The sequence below is a fragment of the Agelaius phoeniceus genome, chromosome W (assembly GCF_051311805.1).
Source record: "Agelaius phoeniceus isolate bAgePho1 chromosome W, bAgePho1.hap1, whole genome shotgun sequence".
Lineage (NCBI taxonomy): Eukaryota > Metazoa > Chordata > Aves > Passeriformes > Icteridae > Agelaius > Agelaius phoeniceus.
This window is the reverse complement of record NC_135301.1, coordinates 4,538,500-4,563,826: the sequence shown is the minus strand read 5'-3', so window position 1 is coordinate 4,563,826 and position 25,327 is coordinate 4,538,500. Positions and strand designations below refer to the sequence as shown.

Sequence of the window (25,327 nt, the reverse complement as noted above, 5' to 3'; positions counted from 1 at the left end):
TTAACATGATCTCACTTGTAGTCAGGCAATGCCTGGCTGCTCCATGGTATAGCTGATCCTGGCCATTTCAGGATCAATTAATTTAAAGAAGAATGAAGAACTGCCATATGCACTGTCAAATACAATGTCATGTTGGCAATTAGCTAAAAAGAAACTTTTGCAACTTCAGTCTTGAAGGAAAATAAAGAGTAGGCAAGCACAAATGGAAAACAAAGAGTAAGCAAGCACAAAAATAACACACTTATTCTGATGTATGCTTTTAATTTGCTATTATTTCTGCAATTCCAAACATGTTTCAGCATACAATCAGAGAAATAAGACTCACCTCAACTATACTAATCATATGAGGAAGCAGGCGATCCATTCGAACTTCTAGCAACATTACCAGAGCACGACAAACATTTTTGCGTACTTCAGGCTCCTCATCACCAGCCAGTGCAAAAAGATTCTGTTGGAAAGTAATACCAGTAAAAAAGCCTCAATTCATCTAGTTCAACTTGTATTAAAATTTACATTATTGGAAAACCAAAGTATGCAAACATGTACTTCTGTACCATCCCACCCCACACTTCAGAAAACTGTATTATTTCCTAAAGACATGGTCTAGCAAATGAACTCTTCAGATTTTAATGAGTAATGTTACCCAGTGTTTTGGTCATGTGTACATTAGACACAAGAACAGTATTCCCTGATTTTTTTTTCCTTAAACATTAATTAAGTTCTGAAGCTAGAAAATGCCTTCAGAACATAACAGCAGCAAATAAAATACACCCTGGATAAGCCAAAATCTCATCCTTCTAATCCACATTCAGTAGTAGTATTCAGAGAGACCCATAATCTACTCAGTGACATGATGATCGCTGTACTGAACTCTCCATCACACATGACAGACTGCTGCCAGTACCTCTATGCAAGAAGAGTTTCCCGTATTTATTAAAAGAAAGCATTTTCAAAACACTATTTCCTTGGGCTGGGAGAGTTCTTAGACTAATTTAAGCATAAGCATGCAGAATGACTTTCAACCCATGGGGACTGAAGCTAGGAATGGGAAGCCATCAATGTGGAGTTTAGGGGTAGTGGAGGTTGTAAAACATCATTTAAAGCTCTTGATAAATTAGATATGTTATTCGACTTACCCCTCCAAGAAAATACGCACTCACCTCAATAAAAGAATCTATGTGCAACATAAGAGCTTGAGTTCTGCTGATGATAAATTGATTGACACACGCAACAGCATGAGACCTACAAATTGAACAGTTAAAATATATATATTCTTCATGTCTTAAACATTTTCTAAACTGTAAAAAGGCATCACAGACATTAGGAAGTAAATAACACCATGTCTTAGGTTGCAAATGCAAGATGTGGCTGGGGGGTGTGCGTTCTATTCCATCTGTTAGAGGTGGGGCAGTTATCGTCTGTTAATTAGGCCTCCTGTTAAAACCAGGTGGAGCAGTTTTCTTTATCTCTTCCAAGACCAATCCTCCTTCTGGGGAGATAGCTTCTGTTAATGGGCCATTGAGTGTCACTGCATGACTGATAAAATTACATCATCCCATTGTGAGATGCTCCGCCCAGAGGGAGGAGCCAAGCATTCCTACCTGGATATAATCGAAGATTTGGAACAACACCATAGGCAGCCTTTTCTCACTGGATTCCCAGAGGAAGGTCAGGCCCATCTATACTACCACTGGACTACATCCTTTCTACAGGCTCACTGTTTCAACAGAACTGCATCTATCATTCCAGGAGGACTGCAGCCACTATTTAATCGGACTGCTACCAACACCCTGACCAACAGGGTGTCAGGTTGTATTCTGACTCTGTAAGTGTTGTTTTGTATTACTGCATTTTTATTTTTATTTTTTCCTAAAAAAAGAACTGTTATTTCTACTCCCATATCTTTGTCTGAGAGCCCCTTAATTTCAAAATTATAATACTTTGGAGGGAGGGGGTTTGCATTTTCCATTTCAAGAGAGGTTCCTGCCTTCCTTGGCAGACACCTGTCTTTTCAAACCAAGACACACTGTCCAAGCATATTCTAGAGGCAGGGGGGATTAAATCTGAACATCTATATTGTTGATAGTGGAGCCCTGGAAAATGCTAAAGATAGACTTTGAAAATGTTAGGCTTTGTGTTTTCTCAGATCACTGCACCTGTGTAAGCAGTATGATAAATGATATGATTGTTAGATGTGGTGATTGTTTAGTAACTAAATATATTTATTGTATACTCATAAGAAGAATCATGAGAAACTATGTTAGAAATTTAAGGGGGAACCATGAGAAGCTATGTTTAGCTGAAATCTGTGTATACAATAGAACAATATAAGTTTAATAATTAACATGAAAGTTATATAACAATAGAGTATAAAACACGTTCACCTCGAATGTATGGTCGGAATCAGATTTGGGTGGAAACTACCCCGATTCCCAGAGCTCTTAAATAAAAAGCACCGCATATAATCGCTTATGTGATTATGTGTTTTTGAACGCTAATATTGTTACCAATAAAAATTAGTAAACCACGTTTTTAAATACTACCATATACTCCAATATATCCAATAGATAATTTTAAATTAGGTATTCAGTAAATAAGAACCATAGCATGATGACTACCTGGCACATTTGTTCCAAATAGTATGTAAGGATGGTCTTTTTCAGTATATTATGATTATCAATTTTCTCTGATATTGTTGCCAGATGAAGACTCATTTGCACCTGGTGAGCTAACACAATACTTATTCTTCAAGGACCACTAGCCTATGGAACCACACAATGTTTTCCATAGGAAGAAGAACTGGAAATCAGCCAGCCCAGTTATGCCAACTTTTACCAGTTAAACAGGAGGTCAGGGATGACTTTGGGGTTGCCAACCACCAGGGACCACCAAAAAGAACCTCAGGACAGAAAAACACATGTGTAAAAGGGAGGGAAAATATGTTAATTACTTTGGGGAAATTATTATAATACGTATGTTTCTCCTGGGAAAGCCTATGGATATGTATGTAAAATATACCATATAAACAGGAGCTGTTTCTGTAGTCAGGATGAACAATATTTCAGAGGAGCTATCCCCCTGTGCATTTGGCTAAATAAAGAATGCCTGCTTCTTAATGCTACATTAGTGTGAAGGAGTTTTATTTTCACTGATCTTTGGTAACAATGTTAACAATTCCATGCAAGTTAACATGGTGAAATTTTAGCATGCCCTTCTGTTGTAGCGTGTTTTTATACTTTGTAATACTTTGTAATAGTTTTGTTTTTGTATCCCCGTATTTTTCCCAAATGGTTTACCCCAGATTGTACCCCCCTCCCTTTACCTGTGTAATCCCTTTCCTTTGCTGAGATCATCCCCAAATCCCCACCCTGGCTCTCTGTCAATCACTCAGCATCCCATCCCCTCTATCTAGAAGTTTTGGTCCAGGATGTCGAGTGATTAACCAGAGGCTAGGAGTCAACCCCCCAAGTGTTACCCCATACACTGTCCTAAATGTCTATCCCCCAGTATCCATCCCTCAGGGTCACTTATTGGTTAGTAAAATGTTATCTACTTTCGGTTTCCACCTCCCTTTAAATGTAACCTTGGCACATCTCCCAGGGGTCTCAGCAGGAGGCCTTCTGAGGTGTAGGGGCTCCTCCGGAGCTCCTAGAATGAAACCTTGGATTAACCCCTGCTAAGTCGGCCCTTTTATCTTCTACCTACGTCTCTAGCGTCTCTTCTGCTGCAAAGGCGACTAGCCTAATTGCCTTCAGTGCCCTTGGGGCACAAGAGAGTGTGTCCCTGCTGTCGGCTGTGTTGGGGTTGCCCCCCCAGTGTCTGCTGACTCGGGACTGGCTGGGGTTCCTGAGAGGCTCCCAGAGAGACAGAGACAGCCTTCTTCATTGCTAAGTATCCAACTTTGCAAGATTTTTGCCATTTAATGAGACCAATATGCATCAGTAATATAGTTGTAACTTAGAACAAATACACACTTGCATTAGGATACATAATAAAACAATTGTGGTAGAAACAAACTTAAAGTGAAGAGCTGATTCTTTATTCCATTCCATGCAAAGCCATTGCTTACAAGTCTTTTTCATTCTCGGAGACTCAAAAGCCAAATTATATAAGTAGAGGCACAATATAAAGCTACCTTTAAAAGCCTCTGAAGATCCATTAATGTATTTTTACTAATCTAACTCCAAACATCTAGTCTCTTCAGACATTTCTTTGAAGAGAGTCTCATAAAACAGGGTTCAAAAGTTCTCTCTTCACAGATTTAAATACTGATAATATTTAAATACTATTAAGTACTAATAGTATTTTACTGACACAACTAATATTCTTCATACTTCAGTACTATGTACTGAAACCAGGCAACAGGTCGGCAGATGATCTGCTTTAAAGTTGAAACTGGTTTACCTATTTCAAAGCAAAAGCTTATCTTCCAGTGTGCCAGTTCATGCTTTGTTATATATTTTTCTTAGTGTGCATCTATTTTAGGGGAGTTTCTAAATCTTATTAAATCCCATCAAGATTTATTCCTAGTTATACGCTTCCTTTTACTCTTCACCATCTATACTAGTGCTGGCAATAACTGAGCCCTCCAAGTTGTAGAATCTTTTGATATAATTTTCAAAGAGGAGTCCAAAAACACATTTCAGAGAATCACTCAGAATGATTGAGGTTGGAAGGGACCTCTGTAGATCATTTGCTCAAGTAGGGCCACCAACAGCTGGTTGCACAGGACCACATCACAACAGTGTGAGAGACTGGAAGGATTGCTGTCTTGAAACATTTCGGGTGCATGTGTGGGGGAAGGGGCAGGTTGGGCCTTGCTCTGGTGAGGCAATGCCATGTTCCGCACACCCCACACCCCCTGGGGCGTGTATCCCAGCCCCTGCAGGGGCCAACAATCACTGGCACACTGGAGGCAATGCTCCACACCCTGCTCCTGGAGCCCCAATCTAGCCCCGGAGTGTAGCCACATTTCTCTTCACAGAGAAAAGCAAGGCACAATTCTTCCCAGGAATATTTCTGGGTTTCACATTCTCTGAACATCGGAGAATGATCAAAACAATTCCTATCTTATTTGCTGTGACTGTGTTGTGCCAAAGTAGAATGCAATATGGAGATTGTTTACCCAAAGTGATGGTGTTTTGTTTCCTTGGCCTATCAGGGCCAAGTGTGTGTGTGTGTCAGGACCGTCGGCTGACAGTCACGAGATTCTGTGCAGGTGTGTGCAGAATTGAGTGCTTGGCAGATTCAGTTTAGATGTAATGTAATATAGATGTAATATAGTATAGAACAATATAGTATAATAAAGCAATTAATTAGCCTCCTGATAAGATGGAGTCCTCCTCATCATTCCTCCCTGCCAAGGGGGTCAGCCTGTTTTGATACCAGAGTGGTCAGATGACTGGAAGTCCCACCTGGGGGAAGGACCCAGGAAAGCCAAAGAGTATTTAACCAAGGACATGAGGTGAGCACATGTTTTGACCCTACTTCTTGGAATTTCTATCAGCTGAACATTGTGGAACCAGGAGTGGTAGCTGTATTTGTTCTTTTATATATCTTTTTTTGTCTCTCTCTCCTTCTTCTAATTCCCTCTTCTTGGAGTTTTGAGTAATTTAAAGTTGGATGGGCTAAGTTAATGCTTTGAGAAGTGTTTTATGTTGATTGAATGCTGCTCTAAACTTTTGCCAAAATTCTCTGATTTTACAAAGTTGACAATAATTTTTTTTTTTGTTTTGACCCCTTGAGAATATCTTGTCAGTATTTCTCCAGTGTGTCAAACTCAGAGTACATGAACAACCATAAGCCCTTTTAAGAGTCTCATCGAGCAAGTTTTCTGGGGCCTTACAGATGGCTTTTGAATATCTCCAATGATGGGGACTCTACCACCTCTCTGGGTAACCTGTACCAGTTCTTGGTCACCCTCACAGTAAAAAAAGTGCTTCCCAATGTTCAGAGGGAACTTCCTGTGTCTCAGTCTGTGCCCACTGCCACATGTCCTGTCACTGGACACAACTGAAAAGAACCTGGCTCTGTCTTCTTTGCACCCTCCCTTCAGGTATTCATATACATGGATGATGTCACCCCTGAACCTCCTCTTCTCCAGGCTAAACAGTCCCAGCTTTCTCAGTCTTTCCTCATAGGAGAGATGCTCCAGTCCCTTTATCATCATTGCAGCCCTTTACTAGATCCACGTCTCTCTTGTACTGGGGAACCCAGAACTGGGCACAGTAGTTCAGGTGTGGCCTCATCTGGAGAGCGAGGGGAAGGATCACCTCCCATGCTGGCAACACTCCAGCCCAGGATGAGATTCAGCTTCTTTGTGGCAAGGGCACATTGCTGACTCATTTCAGGGTGTCATGGTTTGACATGAGAGACATTTATGGAAGTGATGTAAAGCTTCCAACCACTAGAAAGCTGGACATGCCTCTGTGAAAAACACATGTTAAAGATGAAAGAAACCCAGGAACAACTTCTTTTGCTTCCGGCCTGGGGACAGGTAACAGGGCCCGCCCCATCCCCAGGGGGCCGGGCCCCTCTCTGGCGGGGGGCGGGGAGGGGGGTCCAGGGGACTCCAAGCCCCGTTCTGGCCAGGCCAGGCCCCAGCAGCTGCCAGGCAGGAAGTGGGGCAAGGCTGCAGAGCCCTGGCTGGAGCAGGGCCGGCCTCGGTTGTTAAGATCTTGCTGTCAGGTCCCCTCCCCCCAGCACAGCTGAGACCAGAGGCAGCCCTGCAGCTGGAATTGAACACAGAGAAAGACCAACCATGAAGCCAATCCTGACACAGCTGCAGCTCCTGCCACAAGTTACTGGCAGGTCAGATGATCATTTGCAGGGCCCAGGCTGTTAACCCTTTCAGTGCTTGAATCCTCCCTCAAGTGAGAGAAAGGAAAAAGATGCAAGCATGTAAAGGAACAACATGAAGACATCGAGGTCAGTGAAAAAGAAGTCAAGTCCCAGATGGGAGGGATGAGGAGATGCCTTGATTTTGGGGCTGAAATCCTCTTGTAAGCTATGGAGAAAGGACTCTTTTTCCTTATAATGCAGGAAACTATGGGGAGATGAAGGGTTCAAATTGATATTGAGCAAAGGCCTCCATGTTAAAGTAAGCAGATGTTAAAATAGCTGTGATCCCATGAGAAGTTTGAACAGAGAAAGAGAGAAGAGTAGTCCTGTGTCCCCAGGAGAAGAATATCTCTGTTCCCAGGGATCAAGATGATTTTAGAAATATATAATGAGAACTTTTGCCTTTGAACAGCTCATTTTAAAACAATACCCCATAAGTTGACATGGCCCATAGACAAGCTGTGGGAAAAGCTTGTGGAAAATGGGAGGGACTTCACAATTGCAGATTTCCCCGGGCGGTTGCTAGTCATGGAAATTGAGAGCCACGAGAGTACTGTTTTTTCCTCTTGTGGAGAAGTCTCCATAACATTAACAAGAGGGACTTCCCTCCCTAAGTGAACTGAAGAAAGACTATTTTAGAGGTGGCAAACTGACTGGAAATTTTAGATTTTGTTTCTTTACATTGTCAGTGGGAAGAAAAGGTTGTAGGGAGAGGAGAAGAAGTGTTCTGAAGGGTTTGTTTTGATTCCTACTACTTTTTTTCCTTTTAGTTAGTTAATAAAATTTTCTTTATACCCTCTTAAAGTTTTGAGCCTGCTTTGCCTTTCTCCTAATCCTATCTCACAGCAGGAAGTGAGTGCATTGGTGATTGGCCAGCACCGAAACCTGCCACACTCTCTGGTGCATTGGGCCAAGAAATCTTAAAATTGGGGAAATTTTAAATTGGTGAACCAAAACCCCTACACAGGGTAAAAGCTACTGTTCTTGTTGATAAATATTAGCAATAACAAATTAATTTTGGAATTTTTTTCTATACTTCTGTTACTTTGGAGAGATTAATACTGTATTAAAGTAAAAGGATTTTGAACTGATTTAATTTGATATATCTGAAAGATAAAGAGCTTTATAAGTTTTCTTGGAGTTAAAGCAGAAAAATACTTTTCTGCAAGAACTCAGAAACCATTATCAGCAAGTGCTTTTTTACTCTCATTGCTGGAGTCATAACAAAACAAATGCAAGATAGTTCTTTCTAATCAGAATTTGAAATTTTAACCACAGCATTGAAACTTTCATAATAATATGCAAATTCTTAAAAAATAATTTGATTTTCAAAGTCAGACAGATTTTTGATTTGGAAGATGTATAAAGAGGTGAGGCTGATCTAATAACTAAACAGATAAGCATGGAAATGACCAATGCATGAAATTGCTGTGCCTTCTCACATTTGCATATGCAGGATCATTTTAAAAAACTAAGTATGTTTTAAACTGATCTACAAAATATCAACCTTGCTACTCATGTAAATAAATTTTTAACAGATAACTTTAGTATAACACCTAAACCTACCTTATTTTTGCACTGCTGTGTTTGAAGAACTGCAAGAATTTAGGTATCATGATATTGAGTGGTCGGTCCAATACATCACTATCTAAAATTTCAGCAGAATCTTCGCATATCTTCTGAAGAGCACCAAATGCACCCTGTTTAAAAACAAAATCAAACAAACAAACAACAACAACAACCAAAAAAAAAAACCAAAGCAAAAGAAAATCTGTTACTTTACATTTTAAAGTTGAAGAAAGCAACATTTCAGGGTTTTTACAGAACAGGTAATTTTAGCAAAAGATCGCAGTAAATGTAGCTAATTAACTAAGTAAATGTAAGTCAAATTAAAATAGCCTTAAGGACTTTTTATTTAAGCACTTTATATTGTCATCTGTAAGATCTCAAGCTGGATGAGTCTATAATAGCTAAGTGGTAATTTTAATTTTAACATTCATTTATTTAATCATATTTTTAAAAATGCTTAAAAGCAAGATTTTTTTAAAAATCAGACAAGATTTTTCTCCTTATAGCTTAAAACAGTTGAGCTGGTATTTATTTATTTTCCTTCATGAATACTGGAAAAAAAAAGATTATATATGTGCATACATACCCACACAAAGTACTATACATATATATAGTATCTATGAAGAAAGGCAAAAAAAAATCAAATTTACATGATAACACATTTCAAAATAAGCCTCCTTACCTCACAGGTATTGTAATCTTCAGAATCCAACAGTCTGCAAAGCTTTGGTAAGAGGTCAGGCCAATTCTGCAATTCCCCTTTTGAAGCAATGGTTGTTATCAGAATGCCTAAGTGAATCAGAGGAATAAAGGAAATGAGATCTCATATATCTTCACAGGTTTCACACCCTTTTTTCTCATTTTACTCTTCTCAAAGATCTAAGGAGTTAAGAAATTTCTTGTTTTATTAAGAGCTGTCAAGCATAAAAAGAGGAAGTACATTTAATTACAAAGGTTATTTGAAGGGCTTTGAAATGCAAAGGCAGGTTGCCCCTTCCTGCTATCATGAATGGCTCAGATGTGAGACATCAAGCACAAAGTAATTCCAGTTAAGGTAATAATCATGTCCAAACACTGCAGGGCAGGTCTGCTCTAGAGTTTACTAAAAACTGTACAAATCTTGACCTCCAGTAGAATATCCATCTCAAGTCACTCCCTCTTTATTATGATACAAAGGTATGAACGCTGGAAGCTGTCATTCAATAAAATGATAACTCATTACTAAATTATGTGTTCATAACTTTACTATGTTTACACAAAACATTAAGGGCATATGCTGATGTCCAGGTGTTAGAAATATAAATTACTTGTTGGTAGAATTGCCTTGGTGAGGTTTAGGGCTTGACATGCTTCACTGATCTCAGACCTAGAGGGAGGTTACCAAAGCTTGGGGAGAAGGATGTACCCCTGATAGTGGACACAAAGAATGCAGAATTTACAGGCCATAAGGATATTTGGCAGAACTCCCAAGAAAAGGAAGAAACTAATAAAGCCAGCTCAGCAACTGTGTTGAAATCAGCTCTGACTGGGTAAAAGGTAATTCTGGCAGGGGGAGATTGTGACCACTGACTCACAGACCACTGACCCAAGAAACCCACAGACCCAAAAGAAGAGGAAGACTGAGCATATGGACTAAATAGCATGAGAAGCAAGAGAATCATTAACCAATAGATGGTAGAATACTAATTAATAAAAGAACTGGGTAGCTTGTAGACAATGAACATTAATGCCACTGTTTGCTAAAAATGTATAAATAACATAAAGCTTTGATGATTGGGGAGCCAACCTTTTGTGGGTTACCACCCAGCTCCCTACTTTGTGCCTACTACAACAAAGAAATAGAAGTACCTCGTCCTCGGTGTGTGAATTGGTGCTGTGCACAGGGCAGAAGGCCCATGTTCAGGACAAAAATTCTAAGACAGATACCTACTAACAGCTTACACACTATGGCAGGTCATCCAGTGATCAGCTGTAGGGGTTGGCTGATTCAGATCCAGCAGAGAGGATGGCCGAAAGAGTCACTTCCATTTTTAACACATACAGAAATGCCAGGAAAAACTAATTAGGTGACAGGAATGGGGAAGGCTGCTTATAAACTAGGACTTACTATGAGTCCATTTTGCCTCAACTAATAATCTCCCAAATGAAAAGTGATGAAAAAAAATTTCCTAAGCTTTTTCATTGAGCTAATCACCATATATCCTCTTTTTTTGAAATAAAATGTTCAAATTGCTATTAAATATACAAGAATACAGAACAATATTACACAGAAACCTCCTAAATAGATGCATTTATTTCCTGGTAAGTTTGTGGGTCCTAAACATATGCAACTGTATTTTTTCAACTTGAATCCATATTTCAATGTTGGCACAAGGTTTTTTAAAACCTGTACCACACAGCACAAAGAAGTTTCACAATGTTAGTCATTTCAGAGTTTAAAAAAAAGAAAACCTAAGTAAGGATACAACAATGTGTAGTTATCATTTCATCTCCAATCACAGTCCTAAAATAGACTCTATTGCCATCTTTATCATCCTCAGTGAGGTGACTTCTGAGAATGGGATTAATCAGTTTGCTTCCATCTTGATCAAAAGGTATCAGCTTTTGTTTGGGTAACATCAGATACTAAAGACTACACATGCTGCATTACTTCTTCCCTGATGCTATTTTGATGTAGTTGCTCATCCTCCTCTCAGAACTCCAGAGATCTTATTTGTGATTGGCTCATGAGGTTGTCAGTGCTTGAACAGCAAAAATATGTATGCATCTGTGGTGATTTGGCCCTGTCTGGATGCCAGGTACCCACCAAAGCCACTCTATCACTCCCCTCCTCAACTGGACAGGGGAGAGAAAATATAATAAAAGGTTCATGAGTTAAGGATGGGGAGAGATCACCCACTGATTACCATCATAGGCAAAACAGACTCGACTTAGGGAAATGAGTTGAATGTATTAACAGTCAAAACCAGGGCAGGATAATGAAAAGTAAAACAAATCCTAAAAAACACCTTCCTCCTTCCCAGGCTTAACTTTATTCCTGATTCTCTATCTCCTTCCCCCCACAGCAGGGCAGGGAGATGGAGCATGAGGGTTATGATCAGTTCATCACATGTTTCTGCCACTGTTTCCTCCTCAGGTAAAGGAGTCCTTCCCCTGCTCCAGCATGGGGTCCTTCCTACAGGAGGCAGTCCTCCACAAACTTCTCCAGCACGAGTCCTTCCCATAGGCTTCAGCCCTTCACAAACTGCTCCAGTGTGGGTCTTTTTCATGGGGTGCTGTCCTTAAGGAACAGGCTGCTCCAGTGTGGATCCTCCATGGGATCACAAGTCCTGCCAACAAACCTGCTCCAGCATGGGCACCCCTTCCCACAAGGCCCAGGTTCTGCCAGGAGCCTTCTCCAGCATGGGATTTCCACAGGGTCACAACCTTCTTTCAGGCATCCACATGCTCCAACATGGGCGTCCTCCATAGTCTGCAGGTAGATCTCTGCCATGGGCTGCAGGGGCACAGCTGCTTCACCATGGTCTTCACTATGTGTCAGAGACTGAAATAGTTCATGCCTCAAATGCTGATATAAAGTTTTGCCCATTATAGCAAAACTGTATGAAGAAGCCCACCCCTGCCTAAAAGATGTCTGACTGGGACTTGAGACTGAAAGTCAAACTGATGATTAGAAACCCATTCTTCAGTCATCTCAGGCCCAGGGAGAAGGAAACAAATAAACTAGGAAAAGAATGAGAGCCAAACCCAGCAGCCATGCTGAGAGTCACCTCTGGCTGGGTTTGGGGTGGGGGAGACCACAGCCCACAGAAGCCAGGTTTACACAGCCTCCCCCCCAAAATGAAGAGGAAGAAGGTTTCAGGTGTGTGGGTGTAACCTCTGGTCAGAGGCAGTGAATACCCACCCTCCCTTACACAAACTGGCCCAGCTGTGGAACCCCCAACCCCACAGGCCACATCCACGGGACATTCACGTGAGAGGTAGCTGAGGGGGTGTCATAATCCATCAAAGACATTCCAAAGCACTACCCAGAGGCTTTGCACCACAGGATTGCACATGATGCAACAAATCCAGAGTCTGCTGCAAGAAACTGTTCCCCCCTCCAGGGGAAGTACCTGGACATTGCCACCTGGCCCGAGTGTATATTAACCCATTGGATTCTATGCTTTTCAGGGGGACCTTCACCCTCAAGAAGACCAGAAGAAGAGGATCAACAGGATGCCATCAGGATTTATGGAGTGGTGATACTTTCTACTTTGTCTCCACCTTACTCTCTCCCCCCCTCTCCCCCCCCCCCCAAGCTCCTCTTTCCCTATTTCTTTCTCTTCCCTTTACTTTCCCTCATATTTACTATCAAATAAAATCCATACTATTGTCACTGGCATATGGTCTCGTTTGCACCTTAATTTGGACTGAGGAAGACCTAAGTAATTTTAATAACCAGACCCTAAGACTATGGGCTGCAGGGGAATCTCAGCTCCAGTGCCTGGAGCACTTCCTTCCCCTCCTTCTGCACTGACCTTGGTGTCTGCAGAGTTGTTTCTCTTACATATTCTCACTCCGCTCTTCTCTGACTGCAATTACATCTGTGCCATAACTCTTTTCCTTCTTAAATGTTACTCCAGAGGCATTACTACCATCACTGATTGACTCAGCACTGGCCAGCAGCAGGTCCATCTTGGAGCCACTTGGCATGGGCTCTGTCGGACATGAGGGTCAAAGAAGTCACCCCTGTAACCCCACTCGCTACTAAAACATGGCCATGCAAACCCATTACAGCATCTGAAAGAACAGCTATGCCAACTTATATGCTAACAAGGAAGCCTAGGCAGGTAGCAATATTTTTACACCTAGATAGTATGAAGAGACGAGTGAGTACTGGACCAACCTCACTATTGGGACACAAACCTACAAGGATTCAATACTTAATTACTTCACACAGCAGGGTAAAAAATAGTAAATAGCAATTCTTATAATGTAAGCTTACAGTTAATCAGTTGGTACACATCTTCAGAGTTCATATATGCTTGAATAATCCTTGCCAAGACCACTTGAAGCTCAACTGTAATAGAGCTACTAATCCACAAATGTTTCCTCAAATCAAACAGTAAAATTATCAAAATGAAAATGCTCAAAATAGATATGCTTAAAATACAGTCCCTCCCCCAGCTGTCACCACCATCAAACGACCCTAAAGGTGCAATCCAAACACAGCTGTAATATATTCTCCTGAGAGACCTGTCTGATGTAGTTGCCAAGCATCTCTCCATGATATTTGAAAAGTCATGGCTGTCAGGTGAAGTCCACAGAGACTGAAAAAGGGAAATATTGTACCCATCTTTAAAAAGGGTTAAAAGGAGGACCCTGGAAACTACTGACCTGTCAGTCTCACCTCTGTGCATAGGAAGATCCTGGAACAGATTTTCCTAGAAACTCTGCTAAGGCACATGAAGGAGAGGGAGGTGATTCAGAACAGCCAGCACAGCTCCAAAGGGCAAAACCTCCCTCACCAACCGGTGGCCTTCTACAATGGAGTGACTCCATCAGTGGACAAGGGAAGGGCTACGGATGTCATTTATCTAGACTTGTGTAAAGCCTTTGACACGGTCCCCCACAAGATCCTTCTCGCTAAATTGGAGAGGGATGGATAGGAATTGGTTAGACAGTCGCACTGAGAGAGTATTGGTCAATGGCTCAGCCCCAATGGACATCAATGACAAGTGGTGTCCCTCAGGGTCCATTTTGGGACCAGGGCTATTCAACATCTCTGTCAATGACATAGTAGGATTGAGTGCACCCTCACCAAGTTTGCAGATGACACCAAACTGAGTGGTGCTGTTGACACACCTGAAGGACAGGATGCCATCCAGAGGGACCTGGACAAGTCAAGAAGTCAGCTCATGAGAACCTCATGAGGTTTAAAAAGACCAAGTGCTGGTGCTGCACCTGGGTCAGGGCACACCCCAGTATCAATACAGGATGGGGGATGAACGGATTGAGAGCAGTCCTGCCAAGAAAGACTTGAGGGTGCTGGTGGATGAGAGGCTGGACATGATTTGGCAATGTGCACTTGCAGCCAAGAAAGCAAATCATGTCCTGTTCTGCATTCAAAGCAGCGTGGCCAGCAGGTTGAGGGAGGGGATTCTGCCCCTCTGCTCTGGTAAGACCTCTCCTGGAGTACCGCATCCAGCTCTGGAAGCCACAGCACAGGAAGGACATGGGTCTGTTGGAGCCAAGTCCAGAGGAAGCCACCAAGTTAATTAGAGGGATGGAGCACCTGTCCTATGTGGAAAGGCTGGAAGAATTGGGATTGTTCAGCCTGGAGAGGACAAGGATCCAGGGTGACCTTACAGAAGCCTTACAATACCTGAAGGAAGCCTACTAGAGAGATGGAGAAAGACTATACAAGGACATGTAGTGACAGGACAAGGGGAATAGCTTTAAAATGAAAGAGGGAAAGGTTAGATTGGAGATTAGGAAGAAATTTTTTATTGTGAGGGTGGTGAGGTCCTGGCATAGGTTGCTGAGAGAAGCTGTGGATGTCCCATCCCTGGAAGCATTCAAGGCCAGGCTGGATGGAGCACTGAGCAACCTGGTCTAGTGGAAGGTGTTTCTGCCCATGGCAGAGGGGTTGGAACCAGATGATCTTTATGGTCTTGTCTAACCCAAACCATTCTTTAATTCTATTATATTCTTCTATTCTTTAGATATCTCCATTGTACTCCCCTGACAACTCATTTTGATACCAAAAAGGTTATTTCAATTTCTACTGTGACTGTGAGTGTTTAGCAGACAAACAAGGCCTGCAGAAACTGCTCTGCAAGCAAGGAGATTGGAAGATAAAGAAGAGACATCTGGCTCAGAAATCCAGCTACAGCCAAAACAAGGACTGAGTTTAGGAACTTGGGAAACATGGGAAGGGTTTTATGGTAATGGTCAAATTATAATATGCATGTAGTAACTGTATATTACCAACACACTTGTAGGAACCAGGGGGCACATTAGGATGAGTTATCTCCTGTATCACTCCAGGTGCCTGAATAAATAATGCCATCTTTAACACTAAATTGGTGTTAAGGGGTCTTATTCAACCATTTTTGGTAATTTGGTGACACTTTGAACAATCAATTAAGCACAAACTTAAATCATTACTGTCATTAAGAAAATGGAGCATTAATAAAGTTCACAGTAAAGCAAATTCACAAAGGGATGAAACAGTAGGAAAAGCAAAGAGATGGACATTTTCCTCTAGTCCAAAGTCCTTAACCCAGATGTCTGGAGAAGGAATCCTATACAGAAAGCAAGGGATTCTAAAGGTAGATTATTTGTCCTGATTTCATCTGGGATAAGAGCTCATTTTCTTCTCAGTAGCTGGTACAGTGCTGTGTTTTGGATTCAGTATGAGAATAATGGTGATAATACACTCATGTTTTGGTTGTTGCTGAGCAGTGCTTACCCTGAGACAAGGGCTTTTCAGTGTCTCATGCTCTGCTAGTGAGGACCTGCACAAGAAGCTGGGAGTGAGCATAGCTGGGACAGCTGACCTAAACTGGCCAAAGGGATATCCCACACCATAGAACATCATGCCCAGTATATAAACTGGAGATGGGAGGCTTGGCCAGGAGCTGCTGATCACTGCTTGGGTACAGGCTGGGCATTGGTCAGTGGGTGATGAGCAACTGTATTGTGCATCACTTGTTTCTTTTGGGTTCTGTTACTCTCTCTCTCTCTCCCTCCCCCTCCCCAAAATTACAAATATTATTATCAGTAGTATTATTAGTTTAATAATAACAACAAGAACAATAATAATTTGTTTAGATTATTAAATTGTTCTTATCTCAACCCATGAGATTTACCTTTTCAATTCTCCTCCCAACTTGGGGGAAGATGGGTGTGGAGGGGGTGTGAGTGAATGGCTGCGTGGTTATAAGTTGCTAAGAGGAGTTAAACCACAACAGTCTTTTTTGGCACCCAATATAGGGCACAAAGGATTAAAATAACAGATCTTAACCAGAGCCTGTTAAAACAAATTTGTTATAAGTATTTATTCTATTAGTTAAGTAGTTGCTGATCACAATGTTTTTTCATTTGCTGTTAGAGTTCCTGGGCTTTTACTCATGGGCACATTATATAATACTGTGTCATGGTTTGACCCTGGCTGGATGCCAGGCACCCATGACAGCTGCTTGCTCACCCCCCACTGCAGCTGTACAGAGAGGAGAAAATAAAATGAAGGGCTCATGAGTTGAGATAAGGATCAGGAGAGATTGCTCACTAAATACCATCAAGGGCAAAACAGGCTCACCTTAGAGATCCAAAGTAAATTTATTGCTAACAAAATCAGAGCAGAATAATGAGAAGTAAAATGAACCCTTAAAAGCACCTTCCCCCCATCCCTCCCTCCTTCCCAGTTCTACCTCCTACCCCAGCAGTGCAAGGAGGCAGGGAATGGGGGTTATGGTCAGTTTATCACCTGTAGCGTCTCCTGCTGCTCAGGGAGAGGAGTCCTCCCCCTGCTGCACTGTGGGGTCCCTCTCACAGGAGACAGTTCTCTGCAAACTTCTCTGATGTGGCTCCATCTTGCATGCAGCAGCTCTCTGCGAACTGCTGCAGTGCAAGTCCCTCCCATGGACAGTAGTACCCCTCGAACTGCTGCAGCATAGGTCACTCTTCCATGGGGTGCAGTCCTTCAAGGACAGGCTGCTCCAGCATGGGAGCAGGGCCTCTCTTTCCACAGGTCTCCCACAGGATGACAGCCTCCTCTAGGCATCCACCTGCTCTGGTGTGGGCTCCTCCATGGGCTACAGGTGGATCTCTGCATCCCTTGTGGATCCCCATGGGCTGCAGGGGGACACCACCATGGTCCTCACCACGGCCTGCAGAGGAATCTCGTTTCTGGTACCTGGAGCACCTCCTCCCCCCCTTCACTGACCTTGGTGTCTGCATGTTTTCATATTCTCACTCCTACTCCTCTCTAGCTGGAATTAAAACTGCATCCCAAACTCTGTTTTGATTTCTTCTTAAATATGTTATCACAGAGGGGTTACCACCATCTCTAATTGGCCCAGCCTTGGCCAGCAGCATGTCCATCTTCAGAGCCATCAGGGTTTGGCTCTGCCAGACATGGTGGAAGCTTCTAGCAGCTTATCACAGAAGCCACCTCTGGGGCCCCCCCTGCTACCAGGAACCAGGCTGTGCAAAACCAATACATACTGGTTTTGGTGTATGTGTTCCCTGTGAAGTAGTGGTTTCTGATATGAAAGAATCAGTGGTCATGAACCTAATCTGGTATGTGTAATCAGAATTGGGGTCCCCTATGTAACTTGGGAGATATCTTGTGGGGAAGATCAATAATTACACCTTTTATCTTTTTTCCTTGGGGATCCAACATATGGGATGAATATCTTAAAACTTTTCCTATCTTTTACCTTCAGAAGCCCTCTGGCCCTCCTGGTTGAATATACTGATTACAGTAGCATTTCAGAATTTTAAAGATTTTTATTATCCTTTGAATACCCTTGAATCCAATGTGTTCCTTTTCCTAGAAACAAGCATGGGCTTACTTATGGTTCACATCTTGTTTAGGGTTAAGCAACAAACTGTGGTCACCCCAACCCCTGTGACAAGCACTGCAGATTGAGGAAGAAGGAGAGGGACTGTAGCTATTCAAATCTTGGCAACAAGCATTGTGGCTACTTCAATTCCCGTGACAAGCAGTGCAGCCACTAAAACTCCAGTGATGGGCACTACAGCTCCTTCTGTCGCTGCAAGATGCATTGCAGCTATTAAAAATCTGGTGATAAGCATTGGGGCCACTCAAGCTACTTTAACCCTTGCGACAAGTATTGTGACTGCTCAAATCCCAGTGATGGATGCTACAGACAGACTTCAACAATGGGAAGTGCAGCTGAACCAGAGAACCAACCTACACTGGTATCAGTCACCCCTATACACAAGAAGAAATGCACAAAAAAATCATCTTGTTTAGTAAAGTGCAAGGACGGCAAAGCAGGGCCATCACAGGAACAGGAGGAGGTAGAAAAAGACCACTTCATCCCTATCCCCGAGTGAGCTGCAGAAGATGAGAAAATATTTCAGCCATCATCCCAGTGAGCGGATTACCACCTGGCTACTCTGATGCTGGGATAATGGGGTTAGCAGTTTGAAATAAGAGGGTAAGGAAGGCATGCAGCTGGTATCACTTTCTATGGAAGCAAGCACTGACCTTTTTGCTGTGGGTTTGCTGAAGGCCAAAGAACAACAGGTGCTGATTGCTACCACAAAAGTGCACCAGAAGCTATATGGCACTAAGACTGTAACTCCCATCCATAAGCTGATTAGTGAACTGGAGAGCCAAGGAGTGATCAGCAGGACCCTCTCACCCTTTAACAGCCCCATATGGCCAGTGCGAAACTCTAACAGAGAATGGAGGCCAAGAATAGACTACTGTGGCCTAAATGAAGTCATGCTGCCTTTGAGTGCTGCTGTGCTGGACATGTTGGAATTACAATATGAGCTAGAGTCAAAGGCAGCCCAGTGCTGCCACAACTGGTATTGCTAATATATTTTCATCAATTCCTCTGGCAACAGAGTATAGGCCACAGTTCCCTTTCACTTAGAGGGGTGTCCAGTATACCTGGAATCAACTGTGCCAGGGGTGGAGACACAGCCCCATTATTTGTCATGGACTGATCCAGACTGCACAGGGTGAAGCTCTGGAACACCTGCAATACATTGATGACATTGAGTGGGGCAACACAGCAGAAGAAGTTTTCGAGAAAGGGAAGAAAATAATCAAAATTCTTGTGAAAGTGGGTTTTGCCATAAAACAAAGCAAGGTAAAGGAACATGCACAGGACATCCAGCTTTTAGGAATAAAATGGCAAGTTGGACATCATCAGATCCCAGTGGAAGTGATTAACAAGATAACAGCGATGTCTCCACCAACTAACAAGAAACACAAGCTTTTTTAGGTGTTATGGGATTTTGGAGAATGCATATCCCAAATTACAGCCTGTTGTCAGCCCTCTCTATCATGTGACCCAGAAGAATGATTTCCAATAGGGCCCTGAGCCAGGACAAGCCTTTGAACAAATCAAGCAGGAGATAATGCATGCTGTAGCCCTCAGGCCAGTCAAAACAGGGCAAGATGTAAAAAATGTGCTTTATGTGGAGATTCTCAGTTCAGTCGAAGAAAGAACAGAGATAATTTCTCCCAGGCTGAGCCTGGGAATCTTAAGAGGAAAGAATTAAAACAATTATTATCTCTCTTTCTGAAACCATTGTTTATAGTTATGGTTTTCCACAGTGTGCTATTCATAGCGCACCAATAGTGTGAGATGTTTCTACTTTGAAACCAATCAAGTATCACCTTAGCAAGTCACATTATAAAAAGACCCGCTACTTTCAAAAAGTTAGCCTTCAGATCCACCTGAAGACTGGAGTCTTTCTTTCCATCCCTGACTCAACAGCGTCACTTTATACTGCAGCTGGGGAGAATGGCCCTACCTGGAACCTCAGGCAGAAGGCACCAGGAGAGACTCAAGATCGACCCCTATTATTTTAGGGTTGGGGATACAGAGAATCTGAAGCCCACTATACTCCAACTGAAAAGGAGATGCTGGCAGCTTATGAAGGTATCCAAATCACTTTGGAGGTGATTGGCACTGAAGCACAGCTCCTCCTGGCACCCCGATTGCCAGTGCTGGGCTGGATGTTCAAAGGGAGGGTCTTCTCTACACATCATACAACAAATGCTACATGGAGTAAACGGGTTGCACTAATCACACAAGCTCACATATGAAACCCCAGTTTTGTATTTGCTGGGAGTATCCCAACGAAGGCAGGAATGATGCATCTGACTTCATGTTCTCAGAAGGCTAATTTATTATTTTATAATACTATATTATAGTAAAGAATACTATACTAAACTATACTAAAGAATATAGAAAGGATATTTACTAAATGCTAAAAAGCTAATAATAAAAAACTCATTACTCTTTCCAGAGTCTCGACACAGCTTGGCCCTGATTGGCCAAAGAGTCAAAACAACTCACACCAGAATGCAATGAAACTATCACCGGTGGGTAAACAATCTCCAAACACATTCCAAAGGAGCAAAACACAGGAGAAGCAAATGGGATAAGAATTGTTTTCCTTTTCTCTGAGGCATCTCAGCTTCCCAGGAGAAAATCCTGGGTGAAGGGATTTTTTCAAAGAATGTGAATGCCACACCCTAGTGATCCAGGAATTTTAGAAGTGATCATGGACCGGCCAGAAGGCAAAGATTTTGGAATATCACCAGAGAAGGAGATAATACATGCTGAAGAGGCCCTATTGTATAATAAATTAACAGAAAGTGAGAGGCAATATGCCTTGTTTACTGATGGATCCTACCATCTTGTGGAAGAGCATCAGAAATGGAAAGCAGATGTATGGAGACCCCTACATCAAGTCTGAAAACTGCTGAAGGAGAAGGTGAATTGAGTCACTGCAGAGGTGAAAGCCATCCAGGTGGCCATAGACATTGCTGAATGAGAAAAACGGCCAATACTTTATACTGACTCCTGGATGGTGACAAATGCCCTCTGGGGGTGGTTGCAACAATGGAAGCAGAATAACTGGCAGGGCAGAGATAAAGCCATCTGGGCTGCTGCACCATGGCAAGATACTGCTGCTTAGGTAGAAAGAACCTGGTTGTGAAGGTGCATCATGTAGATGCACCAGGAGTCCAGCCACTGTAGACCCAAGAGTCTGGCCACTGAAGAACATAAGAACAACTAGCAGGTGGATCAGGCTGCTAGGATTGAAGTGGCTCAGGTGGATTTGGATTGGCAACATAAGGGTGAATTACTTCTGGCTTGGTGGGCCCATGACACCTTGGGACATCAAGGAAGAGATGCAACATATAGCTGGGTTCATGATCAAGGGGCGGACTTAACCATGGACACTATTGCACAGAGTATCCATGACTGTGAAACACATTGCAATTAAGCAAATCAAGCAGGTAAAGTCCCTCTGGTATGGAGGATGATGGCAGAAATATAAATATGGGGAGGCCTGGCAGACTGACTCTATCACACTCCCCCAAACCCGTACAGCAAGCACCATGTGCTTACAGTGACTGAGGTAAGTCCAGGGGTGATTTTAAGATCAGGCTGAACAGGGGGGTTCCAGAACTCAGGGACACTTGAGCAGCAGCCCAGAGCCCCATCAGGACCCAGAAGTGCATGACAGCCAATCAGAGGAGGAGGGGGCAGAGACAGGATCACCATGGGAGTTTTAAATGGGAGCAGGAATGACCTGGAGCAGGCAAACAGGGGTGTGGCACAGTAGTTTGTGCAGGCAGGGCAAGCAGGTGGGATGTGCAGGAAGGGCTCCTCTCCAACCATTTGGGAGCAGCCAACAGAGTGTAGTAGTAAGGGACAGGCGTTCGGAAGATTTCGGGCTGTGACGGAAAATTACAGGAATCCTTCTGCCCCTCTCCCCATAGATAAGGATCACCCTTGGAATCTAGCCAAACAGGTAGCCCCCCTAACCTATGGATGCCAGTAACTTTCCACTCCATACTAACCCTAGAAAGTATAGCCAAACCCCTGACGTAGACAAACCCCTTAGTCCATAAATACCCTTGAGACCCCTCAATAAACGCCTTTAACCGTCCACCACATTGGTGTTAGCATCCGTTATTGGCCCTGAAGGATCCCAAGGAGGAGATCGCCGTGCTGGACTCTGAAACCAGGTCACCGCGGCCTTCACAAGAAAGCAACATAGTGGTGCCGAAACCCGGGATGACGAGTCCGGGCGATGGGGGTACTCCTGGCCAGGGGACAGCATCCACAGCGCCGGAACGACTGTAACGAAGCAGGGGGACGCCCCGGGACCCGCGATTCGTATGGAAGCGATAGCGAAGGTCGTAAGTTTGATACATATGCAATGGGGAATCAAATGTGAACTCAGGAACTTTAATCTCGCTTTAACGAGACTCCTCGAGCTCGGAGTCATTGACCGACCCATAGATATATTGCACTCTGAGGCGTGGCAGAAATGCACTGTCGCGTTAGCAGAGGACACAAAAGCCACAGGCAGCAGCAAAAGCCTGAAAGCGTGGGGGAAGGCAGAAGCAGCCCTACGCAAAGCATTAGAAGAACGGGAGACGTGGAACGCTGCGCGTTCCTGTCTGTTAATCACGCCACAGCTGGGGGAGGGGGCGATAACGCGAACCCCTCCTGGTGGCGACCCGATTGAAAGCGGGGAGACGCGGGGGCCGGGCGCATCCCATCCCTCCCCGAGCCCAGAGCCCCCGGAGCCCCCGGGGGACCCCCTGACCCTTTCGGGGGACCCGCCGGGGCCCAGACCCCCTCCGGAGCCCCCCAGGGTGCCCGCGGGCCCCTCGCCTATCCCTTCCCCGCCGATAGCCGACTTAGCGCAAGAAGCGGAGGGACGCGCGCGGTCCTTTTGGGAGGGATTGGCGGCAGAAGCCCGAAATATCGAGAAGGCAAGCACGCGGGCGGGTGGCGGAGGGGATCCGCCGCCTTTCCCGTTCGAATATGGCGCGGGTGGCCGAGAAGAGGGGTGGAGCCCGTCGGCCCGCGGCGGGAAGAACCGGGAGACGTGGCCAGCCGCGGACATGCATGCGCAGGAAACCAGCGCTGAGCCCATGCCCGGCCGGGAGCCGTGGATCCCAGCAGACACGCATGCGTGGGGGTGCGACAGAGGGCGGGCACTCGCTCGGGAGCCGCGCCCACTGCCGCCACCATATATGGGAGAGATCCCTCCCTGCGGGAGGCAAGGCGAGCCCAGGGGGCGGGAGCGGCACCGCCCCCGAGGGGAGGAGCGGGGCCGAAGCCGAACAAAATGGCAAGTGAAACCGGAAGTTCATTGGCAGTCGACTTCCGACTCTGAAGGGAGCCACAGCTCCCCAGACTGCCCTGCGGAGCCCACCGAGTCCAGCAGCGACTCGGAAACAGAAGAAACAGAATCAATGCGGTTTCGGACGAAACCAAATAAAACTTTTAACACAGCCGGGAACCAGCCCCAATACGAACTCACCGACTGGGGTAAAATCAAAATCGAATGCGCGGAATGGGCGCCCGCAGCGTCGGTGCATGCCTTCCCGGTGAGAATCACAAGACCCCAGGGGAACCAGCAAAGAACGTATACTCCCGTTAATTCCAAAGACATCCAGACAATAGTAAAAGCTATTTCAGAAAAAAGAATTAACTCAGGGGTGGTTTCCACTCTCGTAGATGGTCTTTTTAGCAATGATGATTTACTCCCTTTTGATATAGTGCAAATAAGCCGTATGCTTTTTGAGAGGGAGGGGACGTGCGGGATTCAGCCCCCTCCCGCTATGGATGCGAGACGGCCCATCTATGCCAACCCACAGTGGGGCAGGGGATCTTCATACCCTATGCTCCCACAGGCAAAAGCACGCAGAAAGGGAGAAACATGACCTACCCCAAAGCCCTGCCCACAAGGGTCACCGACGTCCCGACTGGCGATGAGGAAGCCTTCCAGATAGGCTGCTCAGCCAGGTCAGGCTCAGACCCAATCCTTCGCATGTTAGAAGCTACCTTTCTATCCCTGAATGAATCTAACCCTAACCTAACTGACTCCTGCTGGCTTTGCTATGATGTTAAACCCCCCTTTTACGAAGGAGTCGCTTTAGATATCCCCTTCAGCTATTCCACAGCCGATGCCCCTCGCCAGTGCAGATGGGACACACCCCGCAAAGGAATTACCCTGAGTCAAGTCACAGGTCAGGGCAGATGCTTTGGCAATGCAACCCTAGCTAAGCGGAAAGGCGACGTCTGCACCGAAGTAGTTGAGCCCGACAGGAAGAATAATAAGTGGGTAGTCCCATCCGCATCTGGGATGTGGGTTTGCCAGAGATCTGGAGTGAGTCCCTGCGTGTCTCTTGCCAAATTCGATAACTCTAACGACTTTTGTGTTCAAGTTCTGATCATCCCTAGAGTCCTGTACCACTCAGACGAAGAGGTGTACCACCTTTTCGAAGAAAACAGCCGGCTCCACAAGAGAGAAATATTAACAGGTATAACTATCGCAATGCTGCTCGGCCTAGGGGCGGCTGGAACGGCAACAGGGGTCTCAGCCCTAGCAACTCAACACCAAGGACTGTCCCAGCTGCAGATGACCATCGATGAGGACCTACAGAGGATCGAGAAATCCATTTCCTTTCTAGAAAAGTCAGTCTCCTCGCTCTCAGAAGTGGTCCTGCAGAACAGGCGAGGACTGGATCTCCTGTTCATGCAGCAAGGGGGCCTGTGTGCTGCCTTGAAAGAGGAATGTTGTTTCTACGCTGACCACACAGGAGTCGTCAGAGACTCCATGGCAGAACTCCGAAACAGACTGGCTCAGAGACAGAAAGACAGGGAAGCCCAACAGGGCTGGTTCGAATCCTGGTTCAATCAAACACCATGGCTAACCACCCTAATTTCTACCCTAATAGGTCCATTGGCAATGCTGCTCATAGCTGTTACCTTCGGGCCATGCCTGCTGAACAAGCTAGTCTCATTCGTTCAGGCCCGCCTAGAACGGGCTAGCATCCTGTTCGTGGGACAGCAACAGTTCCTGTGAATCCAACAGGGAACACTGCCAGTCACCAGAGACTTGCCTGGCAGAAACTTACTCAGGTTTCCCAAGACCCTTTTCCCTAGTCAGATCTCAACCTCCTACCTCATTTCAGTGCCTATGTATAGGATTACCTCGTTCATTTGTGAAAGGGGGGGGGAAGTGTAGTAGTAAGGGACAGGCGTTCGGAAGATTTCGGGCTGTGACGGAAAATTACAGGAATCCTTCTGCCCCTCTCCCCATAGATAAGGATCACCCTTGGAATGTAGCCAAATAGGTAGCCCCCCTAACCTATGGATGCCAGTAACTTTCCACTCCATACTAA

At 44.5% G+C, this 25,327-nt stretch overlaps 1 protein-coding gene across 1 annotated transcript in view; it reads right to left on the bottom strand.

Annotated features, from left to right (window-relative positions):
* Positions 1-8,402: 8,402 nt before the first annotated feature.
* LOC143696582 (transportin-1-like) overlaps positions 8,403-25,327 on the bottom strand; it is a 57,531-nt gene continuing 40,606 nt past the window's right edge. The window contains exons 4-5 of the mRNA XM_077193163.1: positions 9,092-9,198; positions 8,403-8,540 (exon numbers count right to left, since the gene is read on the bottom strand). Of these exons, the coding sequence (XP_077049278.1) occupies positions 8,403-8,540; positions 9,092-9,198 (245 nt within the window). The remainder of the gene's footprint in view (positions 8,541-9,091; positions 9,199-25,327) is intronic.